This window comes from Eretmochelys imbricata, chromosome 1 (genome assembly GCF_965152235.1).
Source record: "Eretmochelys imbricata isolate rEreImb1 chromosome 1, rEreImb1.hap1, whole genome shotgun sequence".
In the NCBI taxonomy this organism is placed as follows: Eukaryota; Metazoa; Chordata; order Testudines; family Cheloniidae; genus Eretmochelys; species Eretmochelys imbricata.
Genome location: NC_135572.1, coordinates 97,951,027 through 97,970,133, shown reverse-complemented (window position 1 = coordinate 97,970,133; position 19,107 = coordinate 97,951,027). Strand labels below are relative to the sequence as shown.

The window sequence follows — 19,107 nt, the reverse complement described above, 5'->3', positions numbered from 1 at the left end:
GCAATATACACATGTAGGGACCGTCCTTTCTATAAGGTTCATTACGTTTTAGACTGTGGAATCAAGAACTGTTTTTGACTTCCATTTCCGTACAATATATGAGACCTGTTGTGTCTCAGCAATTGTCAAATGTCTTTTTCTGAAAGGTTTCTGTGTCTTCCACTTGGGAGATATGAGATATCCCAGAGTTCACATATGCATTAGCATTCTGTTCTGAATGACAACAGAATATGCCCTAGTAATGCATTGTTTATAAAACAGCTGTGAAGCCTTTACAAAAAGTATTTTACAATATATATATTTAGAAAAATATTGTTTTCTGTTTGTTACATAAAAGGTAATCAGAAGCTGACAAATAGGCATTGAGGATGGCATCGTTGGTGGAGTAAGAGTGTAGAAGGCGATATGGTAAAAGCTGAAGGAGAAAAGGAGATATAGATTCATAGAAATTAAAGTCAGAAGGGACCATTATGATCATCTCGTCTGACCTCCTGCACAACGCAGGCCACAGAATCTCACCCACCCACTCCTGCGATAAACCTCTCACCTATGTCTGAGCTATTGAAGTCCTCAAATCATGGCTTAAAGACTTCAAGGTGCAGAGAATCCTCCAGGGATTATACAGGGCCTTGAAGGTGTGAAGACAAAAGGTTTAAACTAGATGCAGTCAAAAAGGCTAAGCTAATGGTTTATAAAATGTAAGTGTTTTTATGTTAGTTATGCTGTCCATCAAACAGTAACTTGAAGTATTTCTTCAGGGTGTTCGTGGTATCCCAAGTGACCACTTTAACAAAGTCTTAGTTTCTGTCGAATCTGCCAGAGAAGAGAAAGAGAAACAAGTGCCTGACATTCAACTAATTCGAGAGCATCTTGAATGCCAAGTCAGCTTCAGGATTGAGGAGAGATCATCATCGTCTTGTGATAGGCTTGTTTCCAGCTCTCATCTTGCTTCAGAAGGTTGGATAAATTTCAGAATTATTTTATTTTTTACTGGTACCAAGTTTTTTTAAATAATTCTGTTTGTGTACGTTAGTCCCTAAAGTAAAAGTTTTGTGTGTACATTTATTTACGGTTGTGTTTGTAATCTTTTACATAATAGCTGTTTTAGCTGCCAGCTACACTACACTTAAAAAGCACTCTACTTTTTATTTGATTACAGAAGCAGTGTCTCTGTCTAATAATGGAGAAAATCAATGGCTGCTTTGGGCAGCATTCAGAGGTTGTTTTTTTTATAGCCACAAGTTCACTTAAGATTTCTAATGAGCAACAACATCTACATTTCTTTTTAATATTCAGATTGATAACATAACTTCTTTTCTAGATAAACAGAAGATGGTTCACATGGCAACTTCCTCATCAACAGTGCAGCCAAAACCAGCAAAGCAGACTTCTACAGCTGAATGCCCAGCTGGACAAAGAATGACTTCTGCTGAGAATACATCTACACCAAAGTAAGAGACAGCACTTTCCTAGCACTTATGCCATAAATAACTCATTAGTGTTCTGCTAATAGAGTTATAGGTTTATTCCTCCTTTCATGTACAAGAGAGTTGATATGAACATTTCTGGCTAGTATTTAGTGGGAATTAGCCACAGAATTACTATTTTTATATATGAAGGAATAGATTTTTCACTGTATATGTAGTTGGCAGTCGGATTCTAGAAAAAAACTTGTTTTGTTTGTTATAGACCCAGGAAGCATGTTTTTCGAGAGGGGGTTTCCAGAAAAACATCTAGTATTGGGTAAGTTTTGCTCATTTCTGGTCTTGAAGAAATTGTTTTCTAGTGAACTGCCCTTGAATGGACATTGAAATTGCTTATACACAAAAAACATTAAGCTGAAATCAGAAGCTCTATATTAATCATATGTTTTTTTCTTAAAATGTAATACCTATTGAGTCCATTGTTATAATCCCTAACAGAGGCCATGCTCTGACTTGAGCATGTGTATTCTTAATAATTGAGCAGGCAGAGCATAGAGTACCATGAGGTGATGTCACTTTTTTTGTCTGTCTCATATTATGTCTTGGCCTGTTGAGACCTTAATTTTTAAAGACTTTGTTGCTAATATTTTTGTTCCATTTTGTCAATATGTACATAGTTGAACACAGTATTCTGGGTGCTTTTCATGTCATGCATATTGCACCCGTACTCTGTAAATTGCTCGAGCTGCCAATTTGTCTCTGAATACCATTCAAGATATTAAGCTTGATTTGTAATTTCCTAAATAGATTGGAGACCCATTATCTCAGAATTCACTTTTTCTGTGGGTGCCCGCTGACCAATTGAGATAAACTAGGAAGCTGCTGCTAACAGTCCCTAAATTTTTTAACTGGGAGGAACCAGGAGCAGAATTTTCTTAGTGGAAAATCTTTGACCCTGAACTTTGTTTTCTCTGTTGATCCATGAAAGCATACATTTGTTGATCTTGCAAGATTGACTATATACTCTGGCTTTTGTTTTTGGGAGGATGTTTGCATTTGAGGTTATAAGTACATTCATTTTGGGTTGTCAGTTTGTTATTTAATAACTTCACATTTTTTTTTAAATAATTGTATATGCACTCCAGGTTACTGTAGGTGATTTTTTTCAAATAGAAAAATGCATAAATTTATTGGAAAAAACACAGGAAGCTCAAAGTTGTGCACATCTGTTTAATGCTGAAACCCATTAAATCCTCATCTGATACTCTTTTTTGTTTTAGCACTCCACCATTCAGCTCAGAGGAGGAAGTGGATGATGATGATATTATGCACTCTTACATATCACCAGAATTATTGCAGCTAAAAACATCCAGCAACAGCATGAGTAATTGTGGTATGGTTACAGGCAAAAGTGATATGGACTGGACTGAAGAAAGTGAAATGGAGGAGATTGTAACACCTTCCAAGCCTTCAAAAGGTTTATCATTATTTTTGTGTACATGAGTAATAATTTAAGATAACATGTATAAATGATTTTAAAATAGCTAATAGGTGCTAAAATCAATGTGTTACAAAACACTTTAAAGCTAGAATATACATTATTGTGTATATTCCTCTCTATGCAAGTTCATAATATATTGTTATTTTACTCTTATTAATATTACTAAAGTACTCAGAGGCCCCAATTGAGATCAGACCCCACGTGTGCTGTGCACTATCTGAACGCAGATGTAACGCTTCTGCCAGGTTGTACTGGCAGCAACAAGGGCCAGATTCAGTATCTAGGGGTTCCACTTAACATTACAAAACAGAATGGGCTTTTGAGCCCACACCCAGAAATCTTGGAAAACTAAACACCACTCCTGGGTGTGTGTAAGAGGCAATACTTATTCATAGATTCATAGATATTTAGGTCAGAAGGGACCATTACGATCATCTAGTCTGACCTCCTGCACAATGCAGGCCACAGAATTTCACCCACCACTCCTTCAAAAAACCTTACTCCTATATCTGTGCTATTGAAGTCTTCAAATCGTAGTTTAAAGACTTCAAGGAGCAGAGAATCCTCCAGCAAGTGACCCGTGCCCCATGCTACAGAGGAAGGCGAAAAACCTCCAGGGCCTCTTCCAATCTGCCCTGGAGGAAAATTCCTTCCCGACCCCAAATATGGCGATCAGCTAAACCCTGAGCATATGGGCAAGATTCATCAGCAAGATACTACAGAAAATTCTTTCCTGGGTAACTCGGATCCCACCCCATCTAATATCCTGTCACAGGCCATTGGGCCTATTTACCATGAATATTTAATTACTTCCACACTCACAAACTCTGAGTCTGTGACTAACAAAAGGAAACTTCTATGAAAACACCACAACAGTGATTCAAAAGGATGCAAACCATAAGTAAACAACCACCTCATGGTATCTTGGGCAGTAGCACTTTGCCTCAGTTCCCCACCTTGTGGTGTGACAGTCCAGTGGATGAATGTCCCTTTAACACACCGCTCCCCTTCCCTCTGCTGCACCCAACTCGCAGCTGATTGTCCAAAGTCAGCAAAGTCCCAGAATACAGGGGTCCATTCAGGTGGGTTCACCTCCCACCCCTTTAGAGGGGAAATGTGGGGTCAAACAATGCCGCTGCTGCAGCTGTCCACCACTGTCATTTGTGCCACTGCTTGCCACTTGCACCTTTGCTACTGCTCGTTACTGTCTCTGCCACTACTTGCTGCTCTGCTCTGCTCACTGCCACAACTCTGTCTCTCACTGCAATGCTGTGTTGTGAGGTTCTACCACTTAGCCCAGTTCTTAGTGATTTCACTGGGTAGTGGGAGTACTCTCTGCCGCATCCTCTGCATTGACTTTCATCACACCATTGTCTCCATACCAAGTCTAAGTTTCATCCCCTTGATGTGTTCATCAGTGATTACTGCTCTAGCGATTACTGAGCAGAAACAAGGACTCTCAACTGAGTGTGAACATCTGTCTTAAACACTGGAGGGGAAGGGTCAAATGGTATATAGGACTCTTTAAACAGAGGCCACATCAATAGGTTGGAACCCCTGTCTCCATCTCCTCAGACTTCCATGTGGCGTTGGCATTGCTACCCCACACTCAGCAAGTTAGGTTGAAGTTAGGGTGACTTTAAGGACTGTTCTGCTGCCTTTTAGTCATACAATAAGAACATTACTCCTGTGTCCAAGACTAAAGTGAATTTTAACACAAAATAGCTAAACTTGATTACTTGGGCAAAGCAGGTCTGTCTGCTGATCACCTCGGCAAAATAGGTGTGTCTATGCAAATACAATCTGCTTCTGTGGTCTTTTTGCCCATTTCATCAATAGAGAGCAGGGGAGGGCTCACGCAGACCCTACTTACACCGATAGAGAGACAGTCCCAGCCTCGAACGGCCTACAGTTGAAAAGACACAAACAAACAAAAAGTTGGGGATGAGGTCGTAACTAGAGCCCTGTAAAATTCTTTTTTGTAATTGTTTTGTTTTTTGAGAATTCTGTTTTACTGTGGGAGGCTCTGGGGAGAGGGATTGGCTCTGGTGGTTGGGGTGAGTTGGGCAACCTGGGGCACAGGGTCACAGCACCACTCACCCAAATTTGGTCATCCTCCCCTCCATCATAATTGGGGCCTAGCTCAGCTAAACCTGAGCGGTCACTGCAACCTCATGTACCAGGTTGCAACTCCTAGAGTGGGGAGCCAGGCCAGACCCTCAGGACAGGAGCTGCAGAAGGTGCCGTCATGGTGCAATTTTTTCATTTTTATAGGTTGCTTTTTGTTTTATTTTGTATTATTTTGCATTTGCAAAAAACACACTGCTGTAGTCATAATATACAACCAAACCAAGATGGGGATTAATTGACAGAGTTTACTTTGTTACATGTATTGTTGTTTGGGGTTTTTTGCTTTGGTTTTTAGTTTGTAGTGTTTAAAATTACATTCTTATACCGATGTTTAGGCACCTACATACATAACCTTATTCTCAAGAGCCATGAAAAAGCTCAGTCTATTTAGCATAACAAAGAAAAGGTTAAGGCATAACTTGATTATGGTTTATAGGTATTTAGATGAGGAACAAATATAATAATGGGCTCTCCAATCTAGCAGAAAAAAGCACAACACAATCTAATGGCTGGAAGTTGAAGTGACAAAAATGAATTTTTACTGCTTTACTCCTGTTAGCCTTTCAGAGTTAATACAGCTATAGGTGAGGGGGCTGGTGTGTGATATTCCTTTTGTGTCATCAACACAATTGTTTACTAAATTCCAATTAAAGAAGCAATCATTTAATTACAGGACCAATCATTTACACCTATGCAATCCCATAAAAAGCAATAAGATTACAGCAATATCACTGAGCATAATTTGGCTTCCAGAATTTTTGTTATTGCTTCCATTAAGGAAGGAACCCAACTTGACTTAGATGTCCTGGACTGAATTTGCATGCCAGCAGGTAGAAAACTACATTTTTATTTGTAAAGTGAGCGTATTATATGTCCTAATGATTGAGAAACAATAAACATGGAACCTCACTACCATCTTTTGTCGCCTTTCTGAACAGAACTGCTGGTTTTGTTGTTGTTTTTTTAAAATCTGCAGTACTGTAGAAACTAAAAAAAAAATAATAAATGATGAAAAGTAAATTCATGTTTTTAATATCTTTCATTCATTAATCTAAGACTTGCTCAGTGACACAGAAGGGGGATATTTTTAAAATACCCTACTTTTAAACTGACAGTATCCCTGTAATTTTTTTAATGATTGTTTAGGTGCACTTATCCAAAAACTGACTGAACAAGTTGAAAAGACTCTTTCTAGCCATGGAAATAAGAATAAGCCAGCTGGAGGAATTAATGTCACACAGGCATTTATTAAAAAAGAAGATGCACAAGAACTGAAGGTATTACATTATTTGTTAATTAAATTTATCTATACCAAGACACACTTCAGTTATTATTATTGTTATTTTTGCTACTGTTTGTATTACATGTTAGGAAAAGTAAGATTAATCTGATGCAGTAAAAATTTCATCCCCGATGCGCTTGCAGAGTTTTACCTAAGTTGGGTCTCTTTCTTTACTTGTTTTTCCACAAAGTCACATTTGGTTTTAGAAATGAGAGCTTGGAAAGACCTGTTTGATTACGTCATAGGCTAAAGTATTTTTGTTTCTAGAACTTTGTCGGGTACAGAGGTGTCAAACTCATTCTCTGAAGAGGACTGAATTCCTTTTCTAATTATTATCTATATGTTGGTATAGATATTTAGAACTACATGCCATACTCAAACTCCAGCAGATCTCTCACTGATATCAGTGTGCTGTCTCTGCAGTTTGTCCAAGCTCCAGATCATTATCAGTGCTGCTCTTTGCCCTTCGGGCTTTCATCAATTCCAAGTCTTCACAGTCATGCTTTGTAGTGGAATGAAAGCTCTGATACACAATGGTCTTTATCCGAAAAACTGTTTAGTGAGATCCCAAGGTACTCTAAGGAAAAAATCAGCAGTAGATATTGGAACGTCACTTATTTCAAGCTTGGGATTTGTGATCAACTTGGAGAAGACACCAAGACAATAGTTCTGGCAGCTCAAATAACAGTGTTTTCTAAGCTTTGGCAAGGGAGATTTACCCTCTCTACTCCCCTAGTGCTGCACTTGCAGGGAGTTCTCTGGGGCAGTTTCTCCCTGGCAGAGGGCTGGTTCTTCTTCCTCCCTTCCCCTTCAAGAGAGGAGAGTCTGGCTGGAACAGGGGTCAGCCTCTCAGACAGCCCTTGATTGGGCTGTATGGACTCAGTTTCTGAAGTCTGTTGCCCCTTTGCAGGGTTTACGTCCTACCCCTCTTCCTTGGGTGTGCTGCTTGGCTGTCAGCTGAGGCAGCTCTGGAAGTGGCGTGTTCTGTGGCTGTCTCCTCCTTGACTGGCCTGCCTCTGTTACTACCAGTCTCTGCGTGGAGCAGCCTATTTCGTGGTCACTGCCCTTTCCTATTGTAAGCTTCCCCTTTTAAGCCCCTTCTCCTCCTTCAGGAGGAACAAGCTGTGCAGCTGGGCTTCATTAGTGTAGCACAGGCCCAGAGGAGCTCATGAGCCTCCTCCTGGTTAGTGGGTGGGCATGTCCCTTCACAGAGATACATATGCAGGGGATCATGTTATTCATCATTAAACTAGTGCCATGGAGCTTAGTAACACTTCCTTCCTAGCTCAGTGGAGTCTGAAAGGAGGAAGTTTAAGATCCAACATTTTCTTTGGACACTGTATCACTCCTCCCTGAAATGAATGGGAATTCCATTTCCTGAAGTGGTTACTGTTAATGAACTCTTGTTCCACATGTTTTCCTTCTGGCTTTAATTGCAGTTATTGTGTAACAACAGTACAATCAGAATCAGCTTAAGAGACCTTGACCAAGTGGGAGGGATCATATATGAGGGATCATGTATGCACTCTTTCTGTCTTGATGCGAGCAGACAGCATGGCATATCAATAAGCTCTGGGGAGCTGAGGGGTCATCAGAATTCAGGCTATGGGCAGAATCCCATATCCAAGCTTTGCGGGTATCTCACTTAGTGGGGAAGCAAGTAGGAGAGTGATCATTAAAAATTATTGTTTTATCAGATATGCCAAGTTGAAGAGCAATACTCAGTAGCATGAGTTTTGCAACAGATTCAAAGATGGCAGCCTGGGCATTGAAAGCATTTTTCATCCAGAGTCTGTGGACTTCGTTCCCATTCACTGACCTTGCTAAGCCAAAGACCACATCAATCCAGGCCTTCTTGTCACAGTTCCTGAGGTAATTGCACCTCTGACTCCTTTGTGACCTATTAAGGATACCCACACTTCCCCGAGTCATGAATTGCTTCTGTTTCCTGAAAGAACATAACCCTTTCACACCCAGTTGCTAACAATACAAAGGGAAAGGGAAAACTGAGTGACACCTTTTCATAAAAATAAATCAGAAGTTTCCCAGTCCTCCAAACTTCTATCCTGCCTAGAGCTTCTTTATAGTGCCCCACAAAAACTCATCCTGAAAATCTGGTTCTTGAAAAGGTCTCTGTAGCTCACCTAAACTTAACAGCTGGGGTAATCCAAATTCTGTTCACTTACTGAAAGTCAGTAATGTGAAGGTAAGTTCTTCTTTGAGTGCTTGCACATATCAATTCCAGTGTAAGTGTGTGTGCATCCCAAGCACAGTTGCCAGAATTTTTTCTCTTTGTGGTATCTGTTGGGTCAACTGTAGCGCCCCCTGATGTCGTGCATTCATAGCGTTGGTATAAAGGGCCCTGCTGACCCCACTCCCCTTCAGTTCCTTCTTGCTGCCCATGATGGTTGTTGGAACCCTCATTGCTGAGGCAATCTTCCTCTTAGTGGTTTTCATCTCAGTTTTTAGTGTAAATAGTTGTTGTTGTTTTTAGCAGTTAGTGTAGTATTAGTAGTTTCTAGATAGTTTGGGCTTCTCTGCTCTTAGATAGGAGGGTTGTCCACTGTCCCAATGCTGAGTCTTGCCTTGATCACAGAATTCAAGCCTTGCGCTTTGTGCAGTAAGTCTGTGCCTTTGAGTGACCCACACTTGAGCTGTCTCAAGTGCTATGGGGAAGCTCATAAGAAAGACCGCTGCCAAATTTGCAAGGAGTTTAAGCCCCAGATTCAGAACAACCAAGCTGTTCGACTGAAGGTCCTCCTCATGGAGGCGGCCCTAAAACCAGCCTTGGAGTTGCACTGGGACTCAGCACCGAGTACCTCGGCCTCAGTGCAGAGTATTCTCCATCAATCCTGGTCTCCTGGAACCAATCATCTTCCTTGGTGCGCAAGAAGAAACACTACAAGCACCAGAAGACGAGCAGATTTAGGATGCCGAAGGACTAGGGAGAAAGCGCGACCCCATGGCGGGCCACTCTTCATCCTCGGAGCCTCACCATCAGGTACCCACACCCAAACCACTGCAGCACTCTGACGCTTACTCTGGGTCAGTGCACCAGCCAGTTTATGGTGCCATTGACTCCTGAAGCCTTCACTGCGACAAGGGACCTTCTAATTTTGCAAGTACCAGACTCACCAGAGAGTCAGGACCCAACACCACTGGTGCCCCCAGTTGTAAAGGAATCACCACCAGCTCCTCACCTGGTACCGTGACAGCTTTCCAAGGGAAAACCCTCACTGCATGATCTCCTGCGGCAACCCTCTCCGACACTGAGTGGCATGGAACCGCCCTGGTCTCTGTAGTGCAGCTCATAATCATTGGACTTCGAAGAGGGATCGTATTCCCCCCATAGACGCAGCCAACCTAGCCACTCCCCAGGCCATTCTTACCCCACTTTGGCACTGAGTTCTTCAGTACCACTGGGCGCCCGGCCATCATATCCATGGGATCTGCCTACCATGAAGTGGCTCTTCTGGAACCCGTGAGGAGGAACATGCCAATTCCTTCCCATTATTCCTCGACAGGCCCAATGCGGTTGGTCCCCAAACACTTCAGGTCATCCAACCACTTGTTTTGATGAGACACTTGTGGTTGAAATCACAATTCCCTATGTTTTGGATGCGACTTACCTCCTTGTTCTCCAACTGCCTTTCCTATTTCCTGGATGCCTCGAACAGGGGGTTAAACTGGATCCAAAACATAGGGGATTGCAATGTCACCAGTTGAGACCACACCCGTCATTCATTCCAAAAGTGGCCTCACAATTCCATTGCAATCAAGCTATTTTTCTGCCAATGTTCTATCCTAAGCCACATGTGAATAGAGAAGAACAGCATCTCCATTCACTGGATGTTTAGCATGCCCTGTCTTTTTACATACAAAGAACCTAACTGTTCTGCAGATCCACTCAGCTATTCATAGCAATCGCAGAAAGAATGAAAGATCTCCCCATTTCTGCACAGAAACTCTGGTCGTGAATTACCTCATGTATCAGAGCATGTTATGAGCTCGCGCATATTATGCCCCCGGCTAACCTAATGGCACGTTCTACAAGGTCTAAAGCCTCCTCTGTCGCTTTTTTGGCACAAGTTCCAATTCAGGAGATCTTCAGGGTGGCAACTTGGTTGTCAGTTCACATGTTCAAGACATACTACCCCATTATGCAACAGGCCAGAGACGATGCTGGCTTCGGCCAAGCTGTGTTACAGTCGGCATGTCTTTAATCTCCGAACCCACCTCCAGCGCAGCTGCTTGTGAGTTACCTACATTGAATGGACATGGGCAAGTACTCAAAGAAGAAAAACTGCTACTAACCTTTCTGTAACTGTTGTTCTTTGAGATGTGTTGCACATGACCATTCCAAAACCCTCCCTCCATCCCCTCTCTCGGAGATGGTCAGCAAGAAGAAACTGAAGAGGAGCAGGGTCGGCATTGCTCTTTATACCAACGCGATGATCACACGATGCCGGGGACACTAGAGCTGACCCAGCAGATACCATGAAGGGAAAAAACGCCAGCAACTGTGCTCAGCGCATGCACACACCTATATTGGAGTGGACGTGTGCAACACATCTCAAAGAACAACAGTTACAGAAAGGTTAGTAACCGTTTTTCTACCATTCCTGGAGGATGTCCTCCAAATGGTGCTTCTCAAAAGTGTATGAGACTAGGTCTTTCTGACATCTCCGATCCTAAAATTAATTGGGTAGATTGGGCGGAAAATGAATTGGCTTAGAGTATCCCTAAAGGGCAGACTTCAGCATTCTGAGCCATTCAGGAGAAAACTGAGTCTCAGTCTATAAGTTCCCATTCCTTTGTTGTGTAGATTCTTCATGGTGATATGGAAATGGATGGTCTAGACCAAGAATAGACTTCCCTCCTAATATTTAAAATTGATACTGAGGCAACTTTACCTCTTCATTCCAAACCATTATGCTTAGTTCCCTTATGAGTGACCATCAAGATGGTCTTTTATTGTCTCTGCCTGTAGGTTGGAGAATTTGCAGTCTGTCATCTATTCCCCTTCACTACCATCTGTCTGGATGAGGTAATGTTGAAGAAAGTGCCCAATGTTATTTCCAAAGTGTGTTTCCAGTTTAATAGGGCTAGTCCTGCAAGGGCCCAATATATTAGAGCATAAAATTGTCACAGCTGGGGTACTGAAAAGCTAAATTAGGGTATATTTAAAGATTTTTAAGTCCTTGTACAGAGCCCTGTACCATTAGACGTAGTCCTAGGGGAGTTTGGCTTTAGAAGCAAAGGGATGTAGAAAAATAATTCCTGTAACAAATATTTAAAACACTCTAGAGCTTTTGGAAATTAGTTTTTCTGTAACATATTTGGCATATACTGAACACCTGTTGGTGAATTGTGGTGTAAAGGTTTTAGTGGCACAAGTTTACAATGAGCTGCCTGACTTACACAGGGCTTTGTCACTTTTGTAGTTGTTCCAGACTCTTTATATATTCCATACTCCTGTGTGGTTATGTGTGTTCATGCATGTGTGTTTTTCTCTGTCTAGCTGTATTTGTATGAATACACATGATGTATTGCATGATTTAAATTTTGGCTGCGGTTTTCAAAGAAGGCTGTGAGAGTTAGGCACTCAGGGGCATACTGAAATGGGAGAGGAGGGATAGCTCAGTGGTTTGAGCATTGGCCAGCTAAACCCAGGGTTGTGAGTTCAATCCTTGAGGGGGCCATTTAGGGATCTGGGGCAAAAATTGGGGATTGGTCCTGCTTTGAGCAGGGAGTTGGACTAGATGACCTCCTGAGGTCCCTTCCAACCCTGAGATTCTATGATTCTGAAAATCCTACCTTTATCAACATAAGTTTGGGGTGGCTGCACTAATGAATGGTGTATTTCAGAGTAACAGCCGTGTTAGTCTGTATTCACAAAAAGAAAAGGAGTACTTGTGGCACCTTAGAGACGAACCAATTTATTTGAGCATGAGCTTTTGTGAGCTACAGCTCACTTCATCGGATGCATACCGTGGAAACTGCAGAAGACATTATATATACACAGAGACCATGAAACAATACCTCCTCCCACCCCACTGTCCTGCTGGTAATAGCTTATCTAAAGTGATCATCAAGTTGGGCCATTTCCAGCACAAATCCAGGTTTTCTCACCCTCTGCCCCCCCACACAAACTCACTCTCTTGCTGGTAATAGCCCATCCAAAGTGACCACTCTCTTCACAATGTGTATGATAATCAAGGTGGGCCATTTCCTGCACAAATCCAGGTTCTCTCACTCCCTCACCCCCCTCCAAAAACCACACACACAAACTCACTCTCCTGCTGGTAATAGCTTATCCAAAGTGGTCACTTTGGATGGGCTATTACCAGCAGGAGAGTGAGTTTGGGGGGGGGCGGGGGGGGGGGCGGAGGGTGAGAAAACCTGGATTTGTGCTGGAAATGGCCCAACTTGATGATCACTTTAGATAAGCTATTACCAGCAGGAGAGTGAGTTTGTGTGTGTATGGGGGTGGGGGGTGAGAAAACCTGGATTTGTGCAGGAAATGGCCCACCTTGATTATCATACACATTGTGAAGAGAGTGGTCACTTTGGATGGGCTATTACCAGCAGGAGAGTGAGTTTGTGTGTAGGGGGGCGGAGGGTGAGAAAACCTGGATTTGTGCTGGAAATGGCCCAACTTGATGATCACTTTAGATAAGCTATTACCAGCAGGACAGTGGGGTGGGAGGAGGTATTGTTTCATGGTCTCTGTGCATATATAATGTCTTCTGCAGTTTCCATGGTATGCATCCAATGAAGTGAGCTGTAGCTCACGAAAGCTCATGCTCAGATAAATTGGTTAGTCTCTAAGGTGCCACAAGTACTCCTTTTCTTTTTAATGAATGGTGTAGTTCATCCCAAATGAGTACTGGTAGGCCTTTATACTACACCACACTATTATGTATTCTGTACGTATCATTTTGCAGAAACTATTTTAGAAATGTTTTACAGTTAAAATGATCCTATTTTACATCTCCTTTTGCCTCTAGCCAGACTTCCTGAATACCATGAATATAATTGTATGGGGTTTAAGGGAATGCATATTTGAGGAAAATCTACTCAGCCAGTTTTGAATTTGTCTGAATACACCTTTCCCATTATTACCACACCATTTTCACACGCACTGAAATTTGGTTAATACAGCACAGTGAGCAGATCTGTCACACTGAAAACTATTGGCTTGAAAGTAACAAAGTTATGAATGTTAAAAGTTGCTTGGCTGACATGTTACAAAAAAGTGGCACTACATCAGACTTTGCATTTCGAGAGAGGTGCACTGCATGTGGGTTTTATTATTTTTATCATTATTATTATAATTATCATTTATTATTATCATCTTTTATTATTGGCTAATAGCTTCTAACTCTTGCTTCTTAACAAAATGGGCACTGGCCCAACTAAGCCACTGAATTCATTTTCTGTGGGGGGACATTCAGAGTCCCTCATGGGATTGGTGCTATGTGAGAAATCACCTCTCTCCCCCACAGCTGTGCCCTCCAATGACAGCTACATTTCACTAGAACCACAAGACTGTTGATAAATAGGGGAATATCTGTGAGCACAAGAGACAGAATTTTTTTTAGGAGCTGGTCTTAGACTGTGTAACTCCCTAGCCAAAGTGATAAGAATGATCACGAACCTTACTACATCCAGAATGAAGTACAGTCTCATCTTTTTGACTTGGCTTTTTCTCAGTAAGTTCCTCTTATAGAAATATAGGACTGGAAAAGATCTTGAGAAGTCATGAACCCCAGCCCACTGCACTGAAGCAGGACCAAGTAAACCTGCACCATCACTTACAGATGTTTGTCCAATCTGTTCGTAAAAACCTCCAATGATGGGGACTTCACAACCTCCATTGGAAACCTATTCCAGAGCTTAACTACCCTTGTAGTTTGAAATTTTTGCAACTCTCTAACCTAAATTTCCCTTGCTGCTGATAAAGCCCATTGCTTCTTTTCTTACCTTCAGTGGTCACAGAGAAGAATTGATCACAGTCCTATTTATAACAGATCTTAATATATTTGAAAACTGTTATTAAGTCTCCCTCTCAGTCTTCTTTTCTCAAGACTAAACATTTCCAATTTTTTAAACTTTTTCTCATAGGTCAGAGTTGCTAAACCTTTTATCATATTTTTTGCTCTCATCCGGACTCTCTCCAGTTTTTCCACATCTTTCCTAAAGTACGGTGCACAGAACTGGACACATCAGTGCCGAGTAGAGAGGGACTTTTATCTCCCATGTCTTACATACAGCACTCCTGTTAATACACCCCAGAATGATATTAGCAAGTGCATCATATTGAGGACTCTCATTCAATTTGTGATGCACTGTAACCCCCGATCCTTTCCAGCTATACTGCCACCTAGCAAGTTATTCCCCATTTTCTAGTTATGCATTTGATTTTTCCTTCCCAAGTGAAGTACTTTGCACTTGTCTTTATTGAATTTCACATTGCTGAATTCAGACCAGTTGTCCAATTTGTCAAGGTTATTTTGAATTCTAGTTCTGTTTTCCAAAATGCTTGCCACCCCTCCCAGCTTGGTGTCGTCTGCATTATTGATTCCATTATTCAAGTAATTAATGAAAATATTGAATAGTTCCGGACCCAGGACTGACCTCTGCGGGACCCCACTAGATACAACCTCCCAATTTCACAGCAAACTATTGATAACTAGTCTTTGAATACGGTCTTTCAGCCAGTTGTGCACCCACCATATAGTAATTTCATCTAGACCACGTTTCCCTTGTTTGCTTATGAGAATGTCATGTGGGACTGCAATGAAAGCCTTACGAAAATTAAGAAATATCACATCTACTGCTTCCCAACTATCCACTAGACAAGTAACCCTGTCAAAGAAGGAAATTAGATTGGTTTGGCATAATTTGTTCTTGACAAATCCATGCTAGCTATTCCTTATTATCCTGTTGTGCTCGAGGTGCTTAGAAATCGATAGTTTAATAATCTGTTCCAGTAGCTTTCCAGGTATCAGAGTTAGGCTGATGGGTCAGTAATTCCCCAGGTCCTCTGTGTTCCCCTTTTTAAAGATAGATACTATGTTTGCCCTTCTCCAGTCCAGTGGGACCTTACCCATCTTCCAGGAGTTCTCAAAGATAATCACTAATGGTTCTGAGATTGCTTCAGCTAGTTCCTTAATTTCTTAAATTCCTTACAATTCATCCTAGGGTATGAATTTATCAGGCTCTGCTGACTTAATACAGCTATTTACTCCTCCTCATAACACAAGAACTAGGGGTCACCAAAGGAATTTAATAGGCAGCAGGTTTAAAACAAAAGGAAGTATTTCTTCACACAATTCACAGTCAACCTTTGGAACTCTTTGTGAGAGGCTGTTGTGAAGGTCAAGACAATAACAGGGTTCAAAATAGAACTAGATAAATTCATGGCGGATAGGTCCATCAATGGCTGTTAGCCAGGATGGGCAGGGATGGTGTCTCTACCCTCTGTTTGCCAGAAGCTGGGAATGCGTGACAGGGAATGGATCACTTGATGATTACCTGTTCCATTCATTACCTCTGGGTCACCTGGCATTGGACATTAGACAGGATACTGGGCTAGCTGGACATTTGGTGTGACCCAGTATGTCCGTTCTTATGTTCTTAAGTTAACTTATCTCAAAACTCTTTAACCTGTTCTTTCCCTATTTTGACTTATTGTTAATATTAATTATGTTGAGTATCTGATCACCATTAACCTTTTTAGTGAAGCAAAATAGGCATTAAACATTTCCTCCTTCTTGATTTCATTAGTTATTAGCTCTTCTTCCCTGATAAATAGCAGACATACATTTTCCTTAGACTTTCTGTTGCTCCAAATGTTGCAACCTCTTCTCATTGCCTTTTATGTCTCTTGCTAGGTTTAACTCATTTTGTCCCTTAACCTTTCTGATTTTGTCCGTGTTTCCACTTTTCATAGGATTTCTTTTTGATTTTCAAGGCACTAAAGAGCTCCCCATGGAGCCATTTGCGCCCTTGCTATTCTTCCTATATTTCCTTCGCAATGGGATAGTTTGCAGTTGTGCCTTTAATATTATCTCCTTGAGAAACTGCCAGCTCTCCTCAACTCCTTTTTCCCTTTGATTTTCTTCCTGTGGGACCTTACCTACCAGTTTTCTGGGTTTGTTAGTCTGCTTTTTTTAAATCATTCTCCTTATTCTGCTGCTCTCACTTTTTTTTTCCTTTTCTTACAGTCATTAAATCTATCATATCATGATCACTTTCAACCACATTGCTTTCCACCTTTAGATTTACAACCAATTCCTCCCTATTTGTCAAGCCCAGCATTCTAATAAAAAACCCCAAACTCTTACCTGCTAGGAAGCAAGGGAGAAATTGATATTGTGTGTGTTTTTAATTCTTAGGGAGGGAAGATACTACAAAGATAGGTATCATGCCAAAATTTAGATATAGAGAAGTCCTGTGACTATTTAACCCAGTTATCTTTAATTCTTCCCCCCCTTTTTTTCTCAACACTCTTTTCCACCCTACTTCCCTTTAAATAAAGGAATTTAAATGTTAAAAAGCCCTTAACACATTGTTAAGGTTGCATAATTGAAAAACAAGAAGTCAAGAAGAGCAAATAAGTTTCTGCAGGAATCTAAACTCTGCCAAGTTGCATGTATAGCATATAATGTGTTCATTTGTTTTTCTTAAGTAATATAATCTAATATTGAAATTAATATGCTATTTATTAATAATGAAGTATTTATATTATGGTAGTGCCTAGGAATCCCAGTCAAGGATCAAGGTCCCATTATATTAGGCCTGGTATACCATAAAACACACTTGATGTGCATTGTTGTCAAGCTAACATTGTAGTGTGATCTTTGCATTAGGTCCTCAGCTGGTGTAAATCAATGTAGCTTCATACAATGGAACTGTGCTGATTTCCACTAGTTTAGCATTTGGCCCTTTAACTTTTGCAGTTCTTTTCATTTTTTATTATTTTTAATTGTGCAACTCTTAACAGTGAAGTAACATAACTTTCTGCATTCAGAATATTCATAGGTTAAAAGTGTGTGTGTGTGTGTAGGCTTAAAAAGAAAGGAAACATAAAAGTAAGGTGCTATGACACAGGACTATACAGCACTTGATGCATGTGCACTAGGGGACCTTTTAGAAGGGTTTCACTTCCACACAGTGGTTATCCTTCCCTTTGTATTTATGACAGTCCCCCTTCCTAATCTCCTCCCAAATCTGCATAAGTAGATTTATGAACAATTCTACCTTTAGAAGAACTCCAGAAAATAAAAATAAAAAACCCTTCTTTCACAAAAAAAACCCTCATGTTTTTTCTTTTCCTATTAGTTCACAGAAGTTGATGATGATGACTGGGATATATCATCTGTAGAAGAAGAAAATTGCTTATTAGCAAAAGATGAGAGAGGGCAGAAGGGAACTGCAGTTCAAAAGAATAATGAATCAAATACTGCATCAATGGTACATGCCTGGGGTGTTCCTAAGGCAAATATTCCTAAAGAGGAAGGTAACATACTCAAACATTTACAGTATTTGAGGGGAAAATTGGATTTAAGCACCTGATATAGTTAAAGAAAAACTTAAGTGTAGTATAAAAATGTTTTAGTCACAATATCTAATTACAATGGAATGTAAATAACTTTTAAAAAAATTATTTTGTCATAAGTATATATAAAATATACAAAATTGACTCTTAAGATTCCAAGACTCTGAGCACCTTCAGGCTGCTGTCATCTTCTTTTAAAATAACCTGTCTGGGAAAAAAAAGTCTCCTTCCCCTCCCAAAAGTGGAATTTCCCCCCTAAAGTACCTGGTTTGAGAATAATATTAAATCTTTGACCTCTGGCAGTTTAAGATTTATATCTTGTGACTCAGGCTGAAAAGGGAGCTTTATACTATTGGAAAGGAGAGATTCTTATATTTCCTGTGGGGGATACATACAATTGCTTCTAGCCCTGGACAGTTCCAAGATGTTGGACTTTAAAATAGTCATTTTTATGTGTAGAAAAGATATTTAAGTCATTTTCAGAAAGGCCTGCAATATTAGCACTGACAGCTAGTATCATGGTCCCTACTGTAATGAGGGAAGCAGTCTTCATATATAGCTGTTCATAATTTTCCTCCTGTGGGTGAAGTCCTGGCCCCGTTGAAGTCAATAGAAGTTTTGTAATTGATTTCAGTGGGGCCGTATTTCACCCTGTGTGTCAGTTGGAAGGAAAATAATGCTGAATTATGATTGATTGTAGTTTAGTTTTATCATCTAATTCATTTTTTTCATTTATTTTGTTAACAGGATTTCATGATGCTGATACAACAAGCACATTAAAAAGCAGCTTAGTCACTGTAACTGATTGGAGTGACTCTTCAGATATATAACTGTTCAATTCAAAATGGCAGACATTTCTGTTAGATCATAATACAGATTTAAAGACCTTGTCTAAAAGATTCTGACTCCTATTCATTTTTTTTTCAATTGTACATTAATAATAAGGAAGGTTGTTTACAAAATGTTTGTGTCTTTTAACCTTGAACAGTTTACAAGGGGATTTACATACATGTAACCAGCCCTTCAGTATTTAGAAACTTGGAGTGAAATCCTGGCTGAATTGAAGTCAATGGCAGAACTCCCACGAACTTCACTAGGGCCAGGATTTCACCCTATTGTTTCTTTGTAAGACTGAAACCAGTTTCTAGAAAAGCCCAGAAGCATTAACTAATAAACCGTTTCCTGCAGAATGTTACTTATCAGT

The 19,107-nt window shown here is 40.6% G+C and overlaps 1 protein-coding gene across 1 annotated transcript in view; it reads left to right on the top strand.

Annotated features, from left to right (window-relative positions):
* Nucleotides 1-18,780, top strand: part of DZIP1 (DAZ interacting zinc finger protein 1) — a 71,796-nt gene extending 53,016 nt beyond the window's left edge. Inside the window, exons 12-18 of the mRNA XM_077807041.1 lie at nucleotides 759-957; nucleotides 1,322-1,451; nucleotides 1,690-1,743; nucleotides 2,705-2,901; nucleotides 6,202-6,332; nucleotides 17,687-17,864; nucleotides 18,651-18,780. Of these exons, the coding sequence (XP_077663167.1) occupies nucleotides 759-957; nucleotides 1,322-1,451; nucleotides 1,690-1,743; nucleotides 2,705-2,901; nucleotides 6,202-6,332; nucleotides 17,687-17,864; nucleotides 18,651-18,733 (972 nt within the window). The 3' untranslated portion in view covers nucleotides 18,734-18,780. The remainder of the gene's footprint in view (nucleotides 1-758; nucleotides 958-1,321; nucleotides 1,452-1,689; nucleotides 1,744-2,704; nucleotides 2,902-6,201; nucleotides 6,333-17,686; nucleotides 17,865-18,650) is intronic.
* The last annotated feature ends 327 nt before the right edge of the window (nucleotides 18,781-19,107 follow it).